The sequence below is a fragment of the Dendrobium catenatum genome, unplaced genomic scaffold (genome assembly GCF_001605985.2).
Source record: "Dendrobium catenatum unplaced genomic scaffold, ASM160598v2 fragScaff_scaffold_976, whole genome shotgun sequence".
Lineage (NCBI taxonomy): Eukaryota > Viridiplantae > Streptophyta > Magnoliopsida > Asparagales > Orchidaceae > Dendrobium > Dendrobium catenatum.
Window position 1 is genome coordinate 1,102,861 of NW_021319438.1, and position 17,852 is coordinate 1,120,712.

At 34.4% G+C, this 17,852-nt stretch overlaps 1 protein-coding gene, 1 long non-coding RNA gene and 1 other non-coding gene across 3 annotated transcripts; all 3 read left to right on the forward strand.

The window, feature by feature from the left end:
* Positions 1-706: 706 nt before the first annotated feature.
* On the forward strand, positions 707-3,756 carry LOC114580354. The gene is made up of 2 exons (XR_003701729.1): positions 707-1,192; positions 3,391-3,756. It is a non-coding gene; the product is annotated as an uncharacterized LOC114580354 (long non-coding RNA).
* Positions 2,217-2,305, forward strand: LOC114580356. The gene has a single exon (XR_003701731.1). It is a non-coding gene; the product is annotated as a small nucleolar RNA snoR128 (small nucleolar RNA).
* Positions 3,757-8,422: 4,666 nt separating the features above from the next.
* Positions 8,423-14,071, forward strand: LOC110101632 (cytochrome P450 98A2). Its single transcript, XM_020829607.2, has 3 exons — positions 8,423-8,953; positions 10,843-11,237; positions 13,306-14,071. The coding sequence occupies exons 1-3, from the start codon at positions 8,464-8,466 to the stop codon at positions 13,948-13,950; spliced, it is 1,530 nt and encodes a 509-aa protein (XP_020685266.1). The 5' UTR covers positions 8,423-8,463; the 3' UTR covers positions 13,951-14,071.
* Positions 14,072-17,852: the final 3,781 nt, after the last annotated feature.

The window sequence follows — 17,852 nt, forward strand, 5'->3', positions numbered from 1 at the left end:
TCATATGCATGAGGTTACTAAACCTATTTGAGATAAATTGCTCCATACCGAAGACCATCTTTTTACCTTGCTACAGCTAGAATCTTATTTGCATAGTAGAGAATTATTTTTTAAGACCATTAAAAAATAACTTTAATGATGTTAGTTTCATATTTCGAGTGATTATAAGACTCTTTAATCACAACAAAGTACAAATCTTAAACATCGAGTTGTTTTTTTTATTGTAGTGGTTTGAGTTTTATCAAGAACACTAAAGTTAAGGATGTTTATACTGTAGTACTATTGGATAGATGATTTTTCTCGGATGTTGCACAAAAAGAAGGTTAAAATTTTGAAGTTTTAGGCCAAAGTGAGTAATATGTTGATGTTTGTAAGTTCTTGTTGTGTCAAAATTGCTCGGCCATCTCTTAATTAGACCTAGAGACAAGAACCATAAGAAGAGTGTGAATGCTGAAGCATACGTTATTGCTAGGAGAAATTATTACGTGCGAAGTCTGGACATAGAGTTGCATCCGGCCTCTGTGTATTTACTGAGTATTTTTGCTGAGTATTTACTGCATATTTATTAAATATACATTAAACACTCAACAAATACATAGTAAATATTCAGGAAATATATAATAAATACTCAACAAGTAATTCATAATATAAAAAATTATATTTTGATCATGTGTGAACATTTCATTGGAGTCTGGAGATAACTCTACTTCCGGACTCTACATGTAATAATTTCTCCATTACTAGGGTGGATGGAAGGCTTAGGCGTTTGATAAGGCATCTGAATTTTCACCCAAGAGAAATGGTAATAATTATGGCACTAATGAGGTGGTCGTAGTCAGTCAGGATCAGGATAGTGATGCACAATATTTGGTTTTTGTCATAGTTCACAGCTTCGCATAATGACTAATTCCTCCACAATTACGAGGGAATGTATGGATGAAATTAATCCTTTGGGTTCAATGTATGTTAAAAGAACGATCAAATTGGAGCACTGAGCTTTTGGTTATTATTCATCACCAAATTGGGCTGTGTAGCGCTGGCCATGGAGTGAGATATAAATAACAAGGGCCACAGGGTTATTTACAGAAGAAGGATTTTATGCATGGCCTTCTAGGGTTTTTCGCTCTCTCTTTCCTCATATATAGAACAATCGCAAGGACAAAAATCTCTTAAGAAATCCAGCTTGCTTAAGGTACGTTTCTGAAATTCTCCTGCTATTCTTCTTTTTTCTTTCGATAAAAGTTTAAGGTAAGGCTGCAAATGAATCGAGCCGAGTCGAGTATGTGCATGTTCCTGTTTAAGTTCATTTATTATCACCTTGTTCTACAGTTCTAGTTCGGTTCAAATTTGATTCGAGCTTTTTTGTTTGTGTTCAAGTTCGTTCATTTAAATTAACGAGTGTTCGAGTTTGGTTCATGTTTAATTAATGTTCGATTCATTTCATTCTTGTGGAGCTTTAAACAAACGAGCGTTATCGAGCTATATACGACCTCCTCTTCTAGATGTACATTAATATAACAAATGAGTCTTATCAAGTCTTCTAACAAACAATTACATATTGCATGTTTGTGAACATATTTATCGAAGTTTTTTAAACTATCAAACAAGCTCGTTCACGAACATATCTAATGAGTATTCTTAAGCTATCAAATGAGCCCGTTCATGAACACATCTAATTAACATTTTTGAGCTACCAAAGGAGTTCGTTCACGAACAAATGATCTATGATTCATCTTATGTTTGTTCAAAGAGTGGGTTGTTCGCGATTTTAGACGGATGCACAAAGGAAAAATAAATTATTAAATAATTTTAGATGGAATTAGTAAAAATAAATTATTAAATTTAACAATATTTTTTTTTTAAAACTCTAATATAGTTTTAATCTAGCTTCTTAATAAGCTTTTTCATGAACATAAAACCGGACGTCAAGTTGTTCAAGTTCGTTTATTTAGTTATCGAGTATTTATTAAAAATGTTTAAGCTCATTCATTTATCTTATCAAACAAACATGAGTAGCTCGTCGAAGGCTCGGTTCATTTGCAGCCCTATGTTAAAGATATTGGCCTGTGAAGATCATACATAACGACTATCCGACACATTGACATCTCTGTTCTTTGAGCTCTCTTTATATCTCTGTGTTTGGGTCTCTACTGTTTTATTTCTTTATTTATTTTGGTCATCGTGCTTCATCTGTATTTTGGAGGGATTGGGGGCTTTTGCCATGACGAGATCTTATGAATTTGAGAGCAAATTAATTGCTCGAAGAGATGGGAAAATAATTATTCCTATGCGGTTAGCTGAGCAAAGCTCCCATTTTCTTTCCTCTTTTGGTTTAAAGAGTTGGTAGTCATTTTTCTTTGTCATTTTTTTTCAAACAATCTTTTGGAAACATTCTCATTATTTTTTGTTATCAGCTATTTGATAGGAATATTATCTACTTCTGAAAACTTCTAGACTTTTCTTTAAATAAAGTATATTTTAAATATTAGAGGCCTACTAAGAGCTGTGTGCTCAACTGCTTGTATGACATCCAGCTGATTTAGGTATTATTTGGAACAATTTTTTTTATTGCTTCTTAAAATAAATTTTTTTTTTTACAAAAATTTTAATTTTTATACTATAAAATTGTTTTAAGAAGCAGTAAGAAAGCTATCCCAAATGATGAACATTATTTTTGAAAACAACAAAAAAGTTGTCCCAAACGAGATTATTATGTGTGGAGACCGGATGTAGAGTTACGTCCTGATTCCAATAAAAACGTGACACGTGTCCTTGTACACTGTATATAAATTTGTATAAATTATGCATATAATTTTGTAATTTGTGCATAGTATGTACAATTGTATACACAAGTATGCATGTATTTTTATTGAAGTCCGGACATATCTGAATTTTGCACGTAACAATTTCTCCTCAAACGAAGCCTTAATTTGCTTTATGATTTATGAAATAGAAACCAATTCATATGGTGGCCGAAGTTCAAAGAAAGCGAGACTATATGAAATAAAGCCCAACAATAAAAGTTAATTATATGTAAACTGCTATTAAAGTTATAATCATGATTACGTTTCATGCATGACTTTTTTATCATCTCGCATATGTGCAGCGTAGGAAACATCTCGTCTTTGTGGACTTAAAATCAAACACATTAAGCACAATATTATCAAAAAAACATATTATTGCTGCTTAAGCCAGTGACACTTTTTTCTTGAGCTTCGCCTGCTGACATTTTAGGAGTAGATAAAAATAAAAATCATCTGCATGAGCGGCCGAGGTGCTGTTTGATTGGTTAAAAAAAAGAATGTAGTGTAAAAAATATATATAATATAAAATTAATATTTTTAAATTATTTGGCTGATGCATCTTAATTTTTTTTTGTTTGGTTAAAAGTAATGAATATGATGTAAAGTTCAAAGATGGCGGTGGACGGCGATCGGCGTGCAACGGTTGTGGCTGTGGTGATTGGCGGAGGGTGGTGGCAGTGGCGGCGATGACAATGTGCAGGGTTGTTTGGCGGCGGAGGTGGCGGTCAAGCGAGCCTGCTTGTGGTGTAAATAGTTTTCGCTCAAAATTGAAAGAAATTGATTTACTTAAAAACCGAATTAAAATAATTTATATTATATTTACTTTTCTTTGCATTTCTTTTGCATCCAATCAAGCATTTGAAATTTCAAAATCCATTGCATTTGTAATCCTTTACACCATTTTGTATTTCAGCCAAACAGCCCCTTAACATAAAGTCACAATTTAGATGCATTCACTATTGCGTATGATTAAATTGTTCACAAAGGCAAAGAAAATCATTCCACAATAGCCAAGAAAGAACTATTAATTGCATGCGTAGAAAAAATGGGGGTAGTGGGTAGAGATCATTGACGATTACTATAAATCCATCCATAATCAATTATCATTTCAGTACATTTAGATTTAGATGTGATACGCCACTTTGGCATTTTGATTTTGAATAATAAATTATTTTTATATAACATGTAACTGGCACATCATGCATATAATTTCTATTAAATTTGAAAAAAAAATTGAAAAATTTAAGAATTGAATGTTATAGAAAAATAATTAATATGAGTTTTATTATATTCATTTTTAAAAGTGATGAGATGATTTTCTATTTTCTTAAATAATGTATTAGTAATTATAAAATCATAAGTTAGAGCAAAATTTAATTTGGTTCTACAACCTTTATTAGTTGATCCAAACTTATGCTCACCATGAATATTTTTATAATCTTCTACTGCTTTATTAACATGCCCATTTAAATCTCCTCTAATAAAAAATTGTTTCTTTAAGATGTATCATTTGCATTAATTCTTTTAAGTTATTTTAAAATTTTAATTTTGAATAAATATCCAAAACTACTTGAGAATAACTGAATAAGCACTTGTAATATTAATAATTTTAGCATCAACAATAATCTTTAAAATTATAATTCTATCACTAATTCTATTAATTTTTACAACATTATTTTTCAAACTTTTATCTGTAATCACACATACATTATTTCTACTATGACTCATATATGAATACCATAATTTGAATTCTAAACTATCAATATACATTGACTCCTTTTCAACCCATAAAGTTACATGAATACATAAAAATATTAATTTTCTTATTTACAGTTTGAGAATGTTACCTGAGGAATATTCAAAATATTATTTTAAAGCTTGGATTGTACCACAACATTAATTTTAGGATCAAAATTATTTTTTAATTGAATAAAATAGCACACTTCTCAATTTACTCGGTAAAATTTTTTTCAAAAAGATGTCAAAATATCCGAGATCAATGTCTCTATAACATACATAAAGTTACATAGTAAATGTTTAGTGATCATATAATTATTTATGTTTTTCCACTATGAAATTATAAGTTGAATTAGGAAAATCTCAAATTTTTTGTATTGTTAAAAATTGAAATAAATAAAATATAACATACTTCGATCTGAGTAACTTTTAGAACTGTGCCGATAGCCAAAAACAGTCAGGAGTTGCCCAAACCTAGCTTTCTCTCACTAGATTCCTCCTTTCTCTCTCTAGCTAGCTGCTTATTCGGGAAGAAATGATTCTTTTATAATTAAAAAATAATTAATATGGATGTTTTTATCTAAAAATTGGGCTTGGAGCCACGATGCTAGATCTTTCATGCTGCAACGATCCCTCTTGGAGAGCACGGTGCTGCAGCACCGCTCCCATCGTCATAACATATAATTAATTTGGGCAAAAGAGAAAGAGCTCAATGCTGCAACACCGCCTACCTTGGCGCCATGTTGCCCGTAGGTGTAAAATAATAGATTTCCAAGTCATGCACACAAATCCATTGGACATGCTCCAGAACAAACTCAGACATTCACGCATACAAATAATTTCAGACACATGCAAGAGACATTACATGCAGAAATTTTGTGGGTTACGTGCCATGAATCAGGTCAGAACAGGAAAAACGGTGCACTGATTTCGTAGGTGTTACACCTTATTAGGATGGGTGAACCATGAAAGAACTCACCTATGTGATGGAACTCACATATATCAAAAGCTTCAAATCAATAGGAGATGGTAAACTATTCTAACTCAATAATGACAATTACATCAACCTAGCTAACCCTTCCAACTTAAGAGATTATTCAATAGAGGCACTCATTACAGGCACTTTATAAAGGCACTCTCCACATGCATTTGCCATAGGCTCCCTAGAGCCCCTTCAAATATAAGAGTCCAAAGTGCAATTAATGTATTTCCTTGTGTTTGGATGAATCATATCATGTATTATTTTATTTTTATTTTAGGTATATCCTCTCTTGTAGCATTTCCAATCCTATAAAATATAGGATTGATAGTTATATTTTGGATAATGCTAGTTTCACTGTTCATAAAGAGTATTAAAACTCTATAACTCTTCTTCTGACTCACTCATCTCTCTTCTCTCTTTGTTACTTTAGCTAATCTTGTGATTAGGGTTAGGGTGACACCCATGAAGAACTTTTGGATCTAAGGTATTTTAAATATGAATATTTGTATTTTGATGTAATAAATAAGAAAATTGTAGTGTTATGCCACCTATAATATCTCAATTAATTGTGTTATTATGCGTATTATAAGCAAATTTTAATTCAGGATCCATGAATACACTTCTTATGAAGTTAAATGATAATTTTGGGCATTTACAACAGATTTGTTTATTGGGGATTTACATATATGACATCTAAAATATTATTATCCATACATTAACATGTTGACTTTACTATTTCTATCATCCAACACTATGTTAACTCCATTAATGGACTTGCAGGATCTCACCACAATTGTGTCAGTTGATTCATTCTCCCAGCGAGCTCATATGCAACTTCAAGCTACTGGGCGACGCCTTCACTTCATCCACATACTACCTAGACCTGTTGATGCCCTTATTTGGAGCTTCGCTAGACTGCGTCATCGCTGGGCCCATTAATGACTACTAGTGAGCTCATGTGGGACTTTTATCCCCCACACGACTTCTTCATTTCACCATACATTGCTTAAATGCTTCGACGCCCTCACTTCAGAGCTACTGTGTGATTTTCTCACTTCTTTGCTAACGACAACTTTATGAATTTCTATAAAAGCACAAGAAGGGGAGAGAGTGCAAACATATGGAAGGAGATGTGACGAGTCAAGAGAGAGGGACTGCGAAGGCAAATGTCAACTTGTGATCGACAAAAGGATCGATGGAATAGTGATGAAGTGAAATGAATCAACTAGTTTTTGCCTCGAGATTCGTGCCTGATCAAGCTAATTTTGTGATGATGTATCATATATATATATATATCACGCAAAGTATTCACCTTTTTAGTGTTTTTATTTATTTATTTATTCATATGACTTTCTCCACATAAAACCGCGATGATGCTCTCAGCAGGCAGTCCGCAGACTCACCAACCTTTCATACTAAAATTTCAAAATGGGGAGAAATGGGCCCCACCATTTCTGAAGTCATTCTCTCCACCAACCCCACCAACCACCAAACCATATATATCTTCAACAGTTCAACCTAATTTCTTCCTACAACTAATTTATATAATTACATAATTTTATTTTGCTATTAAATTTAAATTTCGTCAAAGCCACTTATACCAAAATCATTTGAGGCAGTTGAGTTTGGCGTCAATTTGACTTTAAAAATTAATTTACAAACCAACCAAAGTACCAAAGTCCAAATAATATGTATGTTTATCATTTAATTATGATCATACAAGTTTGGTGGACAGGCCGTCGGTTTTGCAGTGGCGAGAAGAATGTTAAATCCATTGATTTTACGGTGGTGAGATTTTATCGAAGACTGTTGTCATTGGGCGGCCACCAACCGAGATCGTCCATTCGATCTGGTGGACACTGGCTTGGTGGGTCAAATAATCAAACCTAACATTTTATTAAAATATTTTCTCTAGCGTTAGATGCAATTTGATAGGGACTCATTTGGCCCCGAAGGATGATGTCGTTCAGTAGCCACCATCCTAGACCGTCCACTCTAGTGGACATTGGCTTGGTGGGTCAAATGACCAGACCTAACATTTTATATTGATATTTTCTCTAGCGTTAGATGTAATTTGATAGGGACTTATTTCGCCCCGAATAATCTTATCTTTGGGTAGCCACCATCCTAGATCATCCACTTTAGTGGACACTTGCTTGGTAGGTCAAATGATCAGACTTATCATTTTAAGGAAAATAAAATTAAATGAGTATTTTTTGAAAATTAATTTGGCTGAAATTTCGATGTTGAATCCAACTCATTTGTTAAACCGATCAATCTGAACCTAAATTTTTTAGGCTTGCTCTGAGTCGGATTATCAAGATTTATCAATATTATTGGTCTATAGACGCAACCAACAAAAAAATAGTCATACTTCATGTCAACCTAACATATTAATAAATAATTATGTGTTGATTTTATTTAATTAATCTTCTATATTTTACTAATTGTTACTCTCACTAAAATTAAAAAGGGAAACCAAAAAGAACCTTTTTTTGCATAATAATTAAATATTAATTATTTATATAATTGACATTCTCTTATTTTTATTTGTCGTTTTAATCAAATTACGAAGAAGAGTTGTTAGGTATGCAAATATTAAAAAGATTTGAAAATTATCTCTAAAAATAATAATAATACCACGCCATAAATAAAATCAAATGCAGCGTTGCTTGGTAAATAACTTAAGTTCAACTGTGCTGGCCACAAAATATATTAAAACTTCATCACGATTCGTGCGGAGTTCACCTGATTAGCATCACAGGACCTAATTGTGAGAAATTGTTTTCAACAAACATCTACCGCTGCATAAGATCGCTGAGTAACTGTTTTAGCTACCTACCGTCCGCCGCTTTCACACCTATATATACATCCACTGACACCCTGTTTCACCAAATTGTGGATAGTGGGTGCGAGTGTTGCCCATCCCAATCACAGCAAATGGCCTTATCAACTTGGACCGCCGCCGTCGCTGCAGCGGCGATCGTCATCACGGCGGCGCTCTGGCGGCGACTTCGCTTCCGCCTCCCGCCGGGACCCCGGCCATGGCCGGTGGTTGGAAACCTCTACGACATCAAGCCAGTGCGATTCCGTTGCTTCGCGGAGTGGGCGGCGAGGTACGGTCCGATTATGTCGGTGTGGTTTGGGACGACGCTGAATGTTGTTGTATCGAGCTCGGATCTCGCGAGGGAAGTGCTCAAGGAGAAGGATCAGTTGCTGGCTGATCGTCCTCGGAGTAGATCGGCTGCTCGATTCAGCCGAGATGGGAAGGATTTGATATGGGCGGACTATGGACCTCATTATGTGAAGGTTAGAAAGGTCTGTAATCTGGAGCTGTTCTCGCCGAAGCGGCTTGAGGCGTTGCGGCCGATTAGGGAGGATGAGGTTACTGCGATGGTGGATTCTATTTACCGGGAGGCGACAAGAAAGGGTATTGATCTTTGTTCTTTGTTTCTCTTGATTTCTGCTATTTTTTTTTTCCGGTGAGGGTTTGGATTACAATTAATTTTAGATTTGAGTTTATGATTTCGTGACATTTACCTTCGTGATTTGATTATTTTAATGCGAAGAATTGGGTTTTGGCGTGTTGGAGACTTTGAGTTGGTGTAGAAGTTGAGGTGCCCACTGTCCACCAGATTAGTTGACCAGATTTTTCAAGTACAAGCAACATGCCTTGTGGTCGCTACTGTATCCTATAGTGATTTATAGGTGCATATCACATATTTTTTTAATATATTGAATATTTAAATTTTTATATTTATTTATATATCATTAGAGTATTTTATAAATTAAGAAACAAATTTAAGTATTTAATATGTAATTACTTATAATCATAATCCTACAGAATGGACCCCTTATCCAAATTAAGCCAGGATTGGTAGTTCGCTCCCGAATGTTTCAAATTAATAACGCCTCTGGATTAAATTATTAATTTTAAGTGTGGTCGATGATCATTTTGAAAAAATATGCATTTTTAATAATTTATTATTTATTATCCATTTAAAAGGATAGAATCATTTATTCATAAGCAAAGCCTGGATTAGATGTTTAGCCAACAAATTTCAAGTTAACCACGCCTCTGCATTAAATTATTCAATTTAAGGTGTGAGATTTAATGCAAAATTTTTTGTTTAATTGTAATTAAAATGTGATAAGCTTGAATGATCTAGTTGATCCACATTTGAATGTGATGTTCATCTGAATAGTAGCTAAATTATGATTTGCATGAGGTTTAGTTCTTGATTAGAGAAATAATTTATGTTTTATGATAGTGTTTTTACGTTGTGGTCAATTTTTAAAAAATAAAAGAACTGATCATTACCAAAATAATTCCATTGCCTCAGAAGAACAAATTGACGTAAATATTTTCTGAACTTGGCTACATTAAGGTTTTGTTTGGGACGACTTTCTTACTGCTTCTTAAAGCAGTTTTTTAATACAACTTTTTTAATTTTTATGCTAAAAAGATGTTTTAAAAAGCAGCAAGAAAGCCATCCCAAACAAAGCCTAAAACTAACTTTGGGTTATACTCCATGATTTAATAAATGTTGTTCCTCACAATACTAAACCAAGTAACCAACTAATACATATAAGATTGTTCTTAGCAGGCAGTAGCAGATATCAAAAAAGGGGATCTATTGTAGCTAACATGTAAAATGTTTTACTGTTTTAGGATTATTCCATTTTGTTCGAGTTTCATATAACTTTGTTTAACCGAGAAAATTATTTTCCATATTTGCCTATTTGATGGCTAGGATTTGGGTCTATATTTATTTTCGTGGATTCCAATTAATAATTGAAGGCTACTGATGTTGTTGATAATTAGGATGAATATGGTAAGTGATGTTAAGTATGTTTCAACACACTTTCTTGCTAACATTATATCTTTTTTAATCATTGCCATTTACGTTGGTTTAAAGTTGTGGCATTTGCAAGTTGAGTTTGAGTGAGTTAAGTATTGTTCGACTCGACTTATCCAGCAAATGAGTCAAATTTATTTATTAATATTTCTCTTGTTAACTTATAAAGCTGACCACAGAATGTTCATGGATATAAAGTCTAGAATTCATATAACTCATAGAATATATATGTCATCACGTGCATATATACATACATAAACATATAAAACTAACATCTTATCATCAAGCCAAACAAGACCGAAAATGACCTTAGTATTTGGCTTGCTAGATAATCAAACTTGAGCCGAACAAGATCAAACGATCTTCTTTTTTGAGAGGCCTAGTTTAAAGTTCATGTTGTAACGTCATGGAATATTTTATAACTGTTAAAGCAATTAAATTCATGGCTTGTGCTTTTCAGACAAAGTTGGACAAAGCTTGGTAGTGAGGAACCACCTTTCAGGTGTGGCTTTCAACAACATAACAAGGCTTGCATTTGGAAAACGTTTTGTGAACTCTGAGGGTGTATTGGATGACCAAGGCACTGAATTCAAAGCTATAGTGGCCAATGGCCTCAAATTTGGCGCATCTCTCTCTCTTGCTGAGTACATTGATTGGATCAGATGGATGTTTCCCCTTGATGAGGAGGCCTATACCAAGCACGGTGCTCGAAGAGATCGCCTTACCCGTGTCATTATGGAAGAGCATACACAAGCACGTGAGAAAGGTGGTGCAAGGCAGCACTTTGTAGATGCACTTCTCACACTACAAGACAAGTATGATCTCAGTGAGGATACTATTATCGGACTACTATGGGTAAGCACCATATTATTCACCATTTTATGTTAAATGCCTAATGAATGATCTACAATATCCATACCGTCTAAATCTATCTATATCTGCACCTTTATTTATATGCATAAGTTGTTTTGGAGGGTTTAATCATATTCGTCTGCACAATTAAATTTCCATGACTGCTTGGAATGCTAATTTTGGTCTGATTTCCTAGACTAATCTGCCAAAAACAAGTCATAGATGAACAGAATAATTCAAGGATTGTGTTCTTTGGCACTCTGTATTGCCTGTGACAGGGTCTCATGTCAGTGGGTGAAATTGGAAATTTGATCTTTCGTTGGTATTATATGGTAAAAGAGAACCCATTAATGATGTTATTTCTTAGAAGTTATTAGTATCAATGTTATCTTACTTAAATGATATATTTTTTAGAAAGCTCAACTGTGATTTTAATTCTTCATTTTTCATTTGTTTCCATCAGATGGACTAATGTGTGTGTGGTGGTGGGATTTAACATCTGGATACGTAGATTTTGGTAATTTGATCTTTGATTGGTAATATGTGGTAAAAGAATAACATTAACAAGGTTATTTCTTAGAAGCTTTTAATTTTAATGTTATATAGATAACAACGTTTTTCAGATAACAATATTTTTTATCAAATGCAATGCGTTTTATTTAATTTTTTTTTTACTAAAACAATCTATTATTATGTAGAAAATCAACATTGTTTTTTATCTTTCTTTTTCATTTATTTTAGCCATCAACCTAATCTTTATATGTTGGGAGATTTGACCAGCATTTAGATATCATCAGAATTTATCTTAAGATGCCACTAACCTAATTGAAGATATCATAATAAAAGAAAAACAGAAAAACATGCAAGAACATAAATCTGTATTAGTTCCTTGATGTTACATTACTATTATATCATTTTTGCCTTTACATGGTGTTGTATATATGAAGTGATAGGGGAAGACTAAGTATTTTGGCAGGTAAAGGTATGCTTTACAAGTGTATGATGATGGTTGTGTAGGTATTTCTGATCCGATGGTTGAGACTGAGAGGAAGCGAATTTGCTGCTCCCATTTTGTTCTTCTAGTGGCTCTCATCATTACCTCCCCTCAAACTGATCGGTCTTGGTTGAACTGTCAGCTTGTTGTAAAGACTGAAATCTGTTTGTAGGTAGTGATTTTGTGAAGATTTTTGCTGGTTAGTTATGAGAATTGAAGTATACCACCTTGATGGGCTGGTAGAAGATTATGCATATGTTGAAAAAATTGATTGATGATGAGTGAAATGTTTAGTTGAGTGATTGTTAGTACGGGTGCCAATTTCGGGTCACGGGTCGGGTTCGGGTCAAATCTGAAATTGACACGGCATTATTCGAGTCAACCTGAACCCGACCCGTTTCGGCGAACAGGTTGGTTTTTTGGACCATAACCTGACCCGCTTTGGGGTCCGGGTCAACCCAACACGACCCAAATGACTTGGGACGGACAAAAAATTACTAGTTTTCTGGTAAAAAAATGGGTCAATCTCCGATTTTCGGGTTAAAAGTGGGTAAAAAAATGGGTCAATCTCGGATTTCCGGGTCAAAAAAGGGTTTTCGGGCTTAAAAAACGAGGCAATTTTAGGTTACTGGGCAGCTCGAACCCAACCCGATTTTTGAAACGGGTTGATTTGCTGAACCCGAACCCGACTCATTTCGGGTCCGAGTTAACCTTAAACTGGAATTTTTGGGTCGTGTCAAATATTGACACCCTTAATTGTTAGGTATTATAAGGAATCTATGAGGTTGCAGAGAATTTTTTTAAGGATGTCATTGCCTTATCATTGTTGTATAAGGAAGTATAAGTTGTGTTTGTGAATTCGAATTCCCACAAAGGTTCTGATAGGCGGCCCTAAATGTTTCATGCAGAATTTAATGTTCAAATTTTGAATAAGCATGTAGATGGCTCAATCCTCAGTCCTACCAATGAGTATATCATTTACATTCATAAATACGTGACAAGTACCTGATTCCAGTCATAGATGAGTAGAGAGAAGTCAGCTTTCAGGATTTAAATGGCTATGCGTGTACATTGCAGGACATGATCACAGCAGGCATGGACACAACCGTGATCACAGTCGAATGGGCCATGGCAGAGCTCGTAAAGAACCCCGGCGTCCAACGCAAGCTCCAGGAAGAGCTCGACCGCGTCATCGGCACCGACCGCATCATGACTGAATCGGACTTCCCAAACCTCCCCTACCTCCAATGCGCCGTGAAGGAGTCTCTCCGCCTTCACCCTCCCACCCCTCTCATGCTCCCTCACAAAGCCACCGCAAACGTCAAAATCGGCGGCTTCGACATCCCCAAGGGCTCCAACATTCACGTCAATGTCTGGGCCTTAGCTCGCGACCCCAAGGTCTGGACGAGCCCTCTCGAGTTCCGGCCCGAGAGGTTCGAAGAAGAAGATATCGACATCAGAGGCCATGATTTCAGAGTCCTCCCGTTCGGCGCGGGACGAAGAGTCTGCCCTGGCGCCCAGCTCGGGATAAATCTGGTGCAGTCGATGCTAGGGCATCTGATTCATCACTTCGAGTGGTCGTTGCCGGAAGGGGTGAAGGCGGAGGACGTCGACATGAGGGAAAATCCTGGAATGGTTACTTTCATGCACACGCCATTGAAGGCTGTGGCAACTCCCAGGCTTCCCGCTCATCTCTACGACCGGGTGGCTGTGGATATGTGAGCAGAGGTTAGTACTGCTGGACTGCTTTCCTCCTTTCTAATGTGTTATTCTTTTGTATCATTTTGATGGAGAGGGAGATTTGTGATGAACTTTGCTGGTTATGTTCAGTTTTTAATTCTTATTTTGGAAGTGTTCAAATGAAAAAAAGGTACTATTGTTTAAGCCCGATTAAAACTTTTTTATGATCAGTTAATTACTCAATGGAACAAATTTGAACACTTTTTTGATAAATTTATAATTTTATATTTTAGTGATTAATGATCATAAATAACATCATTTACAATTTATAAACATAATCATTACAACGATTAATTGAAGCTCCATGAAATGTCCACTAAAAATTTGGTGAAATAATTATTGGCGGATATGGATGCCGTTTCAAGGCGAATTAGATCACGCCACCTTAACACTTTGTTGTGTATCGCATCTGTGTATTAGGTGATGTGACACATCCTGATTCGTCTCCGTACAGTCTATTGTCCGCATAGAATAATTTAAAAAAAATTTGATTATAAGTTTATTAATTTATGAATATGTAGTGGTCTTATTTTTTATATTAGATTAATTTTGTATATGAATAAAAGATGAATGCTTATCTTTGATTAAAATACTTCTTTTATCTAATAGTTCATTCAATTAAAATATTGTTTGAAAAGAAAATAAGTTGCTCATTAATAGATTCAATAAAATTGATTAGATTAACTAATAAGTTGTTAAATAATGCTACTTGTTAATAGGCAAGACTTGTTTGATTAGGAAATTAGTCAAACTCAAATCAAATATACATAGCCATAATTTTTAATGAACCATATTTGAACCCTATTATAAATATTCAAATTAAAATTAAGCTCAAGTTTAAAGAAGATGGAAGTTGAGAATAGATGAAAAGATAAGTGAAGTCTTTCCGCACAGCTATCATGATCATCATGCATGATGAATTGGTAAAAAACCAATACAATTAATAATATACTTGACTCCATAACATCACTTGCATGACTCATTATATCACATACATTATGACAGTGTAACCTAACAACATGATGAAAAATTATAAATAAACTATTTTAGAACATACAAGATGATATTGATGATGATGGTAGTTGTGATGCTTGCATCAAAGCAATAATACATTAGAATAGGTTGTAAGTCAACATCAAAATCAGCTCATATTAGGCAACCAATCATTAGGCTTCATTTGTGACGACTTTCTTATTATTTCTTAAAACAGCTTTCTAGTTAAAATTTTTCAATCTTTGTACTAGAAAGTCAGTTTAAGAAGCAGGAAGAAAGCCGTACAGTTTTCTTACTGCTTCTTAAATTAACTTTTTAGTACAAAAAAATTATTATTTTTCATCCCAAAAGAGGGTTACTTAATCTCAATTCCATGCGTTAAAACAAATCATAATCCCCTTTCTTATAATCTCCTTTCATTATTTTCTTCAAAAGTTCATTTATTGCAAAATTTTACAATTAGTTAGCCTCATTCTTGGTGTCCACCACATTGTCCAAGGAAGTGAACTAGCCAAACTAATTTCACATGGGTGATGCTAAATTTAAAAATATCGATTAAGTAAAGAGCAGGCCAATCAATTTTTTATATTAGGCTTCGTTTGGGATATTAAATCAATTTTATTCATAATGTAAACATCAATAAAACATGGCTGCGAACCTAAGATATTAAATCAATTTTATTCATAATATTCATTCTGATATCTGGCCTTGAAAAAAAAAAAGACTAAAGGTGAGGAGAACCGATTTTATTCATAACAAACATTTTTATTTTGAAATGAATGCACGTAAATTTTAATCTTAAGATAAATCTGCCATCTTAATTAAATTTGAATTAGAATATTCTGATTCAACATTTTCCATTGCATGAGATGTTTTTATGTTGAAATAACAGATCACAGATCTAATCTGTACAGATGCAGCTAAGCTTACCTCTTAATTAGATGTAATCAGAACCCTTTGCATGTAAAAATCTACACTGTAGAAAGACAAACCACAGATTATTTTTTGTTGTAATTTGTTACAGATCCAAGTTATGATCACAAAAGCATATGATCCAGATACACTATGAAGTTAGGCTTTATTTGAGACCGTTTTCTTACTGTTTTTTAAGTAGCTTTTTACTACAAAAATTTTAAATTTTATACTAAAAAACTGTTTTAAGAAGAAGTAAGAATGTTGTTCCAAACAAGAGAAATTATTATGTGTGGAGACCGGACACAGAGACATGTCCGATTTGTCTATGTGAACAGTGAATTGCGCTTTTACTGTTCACATAGACAAAACCGAACGGTTCTCTGTGTCTAATCGGCACGTAATAATCTCTCCCATGGATTACATCGGGTTCCGCCCCTGGTGGGAAGGAAACCGGTGTGGCACTTGCGATAAGGTAGGTGAGTCATGTGCACATATTTCTTAGCGTGGTGGAGTAAAATTTAAGTACTAGTGAATGTGCATGAGTGCCTGCGGGAAAAAAAATTGCTTTTCCAAATAGGTACCCCTGAAGACCCATGCACGTCTTTCTTTGACATGGTGGGATTAAAGATTATAGCCATGGTGTCACTCGATATCGACCATATACATCTTTCTCTGAAGTGGTGGGCAGGTTAAGACTCCTGAAGTTTCCCTTAAATGGGGGAGACGCCAAGAGGATGTTAAAATTTAGACTAAAAACGAACAAGACATGAACAAATCCAGGGGACCAAAACTTAAACAAAATGTAGGGAACTGAATATGCAAATTGGGCCACATGGGATTTGACTTGAACAACGGTGAGGAATAGAACTTATAAAATAAACAACAAAGAATTGGAAAAAAATAATAATAATAATAAAAACAACACAGAATTGGACCCTAAACTTTAAAATTCACAATCAAATTGAAAATACAAATCCTAAAACAAGGTTCAAGTAATTTAATTGAAATCTAATGAATAATCAGAGGACTCATGATGGAAAAATTACAAAATGCCACTTGGTTGCAAGCAAACATCAACATGTAAGAATCGATTGAATTAAGGGGAATAAATAATCTAAGTACAAGCAATTCATCTCAATCAAGGGTGGCATACTCATGAGTAAGATATAAAGGATATGAAATGAATGCAACAATGTCCGGAGGTCAACATCGACATACAAGCAAATATATTCGACCCCACAATAAATGAAAGCTGACATACCAAATCAGCATGGAAGCTGGCATAATGAACACAAAGTCATTGTGCAACGAATATGGTAGCTTGCCAGCCAGCTTGCATAGAGAAATCAATGACAAATGTTACAACACCCTTGCAGTCAATAACAATTTAGTGTCCAGTAAATGCACTAATATATTATAAACAATGGAAGTGGACATGAAATGATTGCAAAGATACCTTCACGATTAATGTCAATCAAGCACCTAACAGAAGCACGAGTACTCTACAAGCCGAAGAGCTGGATATACAACATATGATGAATGCAAAGACACGCAGTGCAACTTACGACGAATGTAAACATCCAGTGACGGTTCATATAAGAGCAAGACTAAAGAACCTGTCATGCACACAATAGTTCACACAAAGGCGTTAACAGGCAACAAGCTACTAATACAATAACATTAGATAGTCAACATCAACTTATTAATGAACACACGTATTCTCCTATAAACAATAATATTTCCTACATACACCAACATGTAGTGATGATAGATGTGTTGCAAGTATGATAGATCTCTTGTGATATAAGATGCGCATATACCATATTATTTACAAGTGAGCACAACAAATCTATGATAAATATGAGCCCCTACTAGCCACTACAGGAGATTCATCGGTGCACGACAGTCTACATGCATTAAAGCAGCAAATCACCTATAGTTCTACGTTACGATTCATCTGTAAGAAAAAGTAGATA

What these genes read in the sequence shown, in the direction of transcription:
- LOC110101632 (XM_020829607.2), top strand. Translation starts at nt 8,464, where the DNA reads ATGGCCTTATCAACTTGGACCGCCGCCGTCGCTGCAGCGGCGATCGTC. An exon ending in CCGGGAGGCGACAAGAAAGG is followed by an intron (nt 8,954 to 10,842) that starts GTATTGATCTTT and finishes TGTGCTTTTCAG; the next exon opens with ACAAAGTTGGACAAAGCTTG. An exon ending in CTATTATCGGACTACTATGG is followed by an intron (nt 11,238 to 13,305) that starts GTAAGCACCATA and finishes TGTACATTGCAG; the next exon opens with GACATGATCACAGCAGGCAT.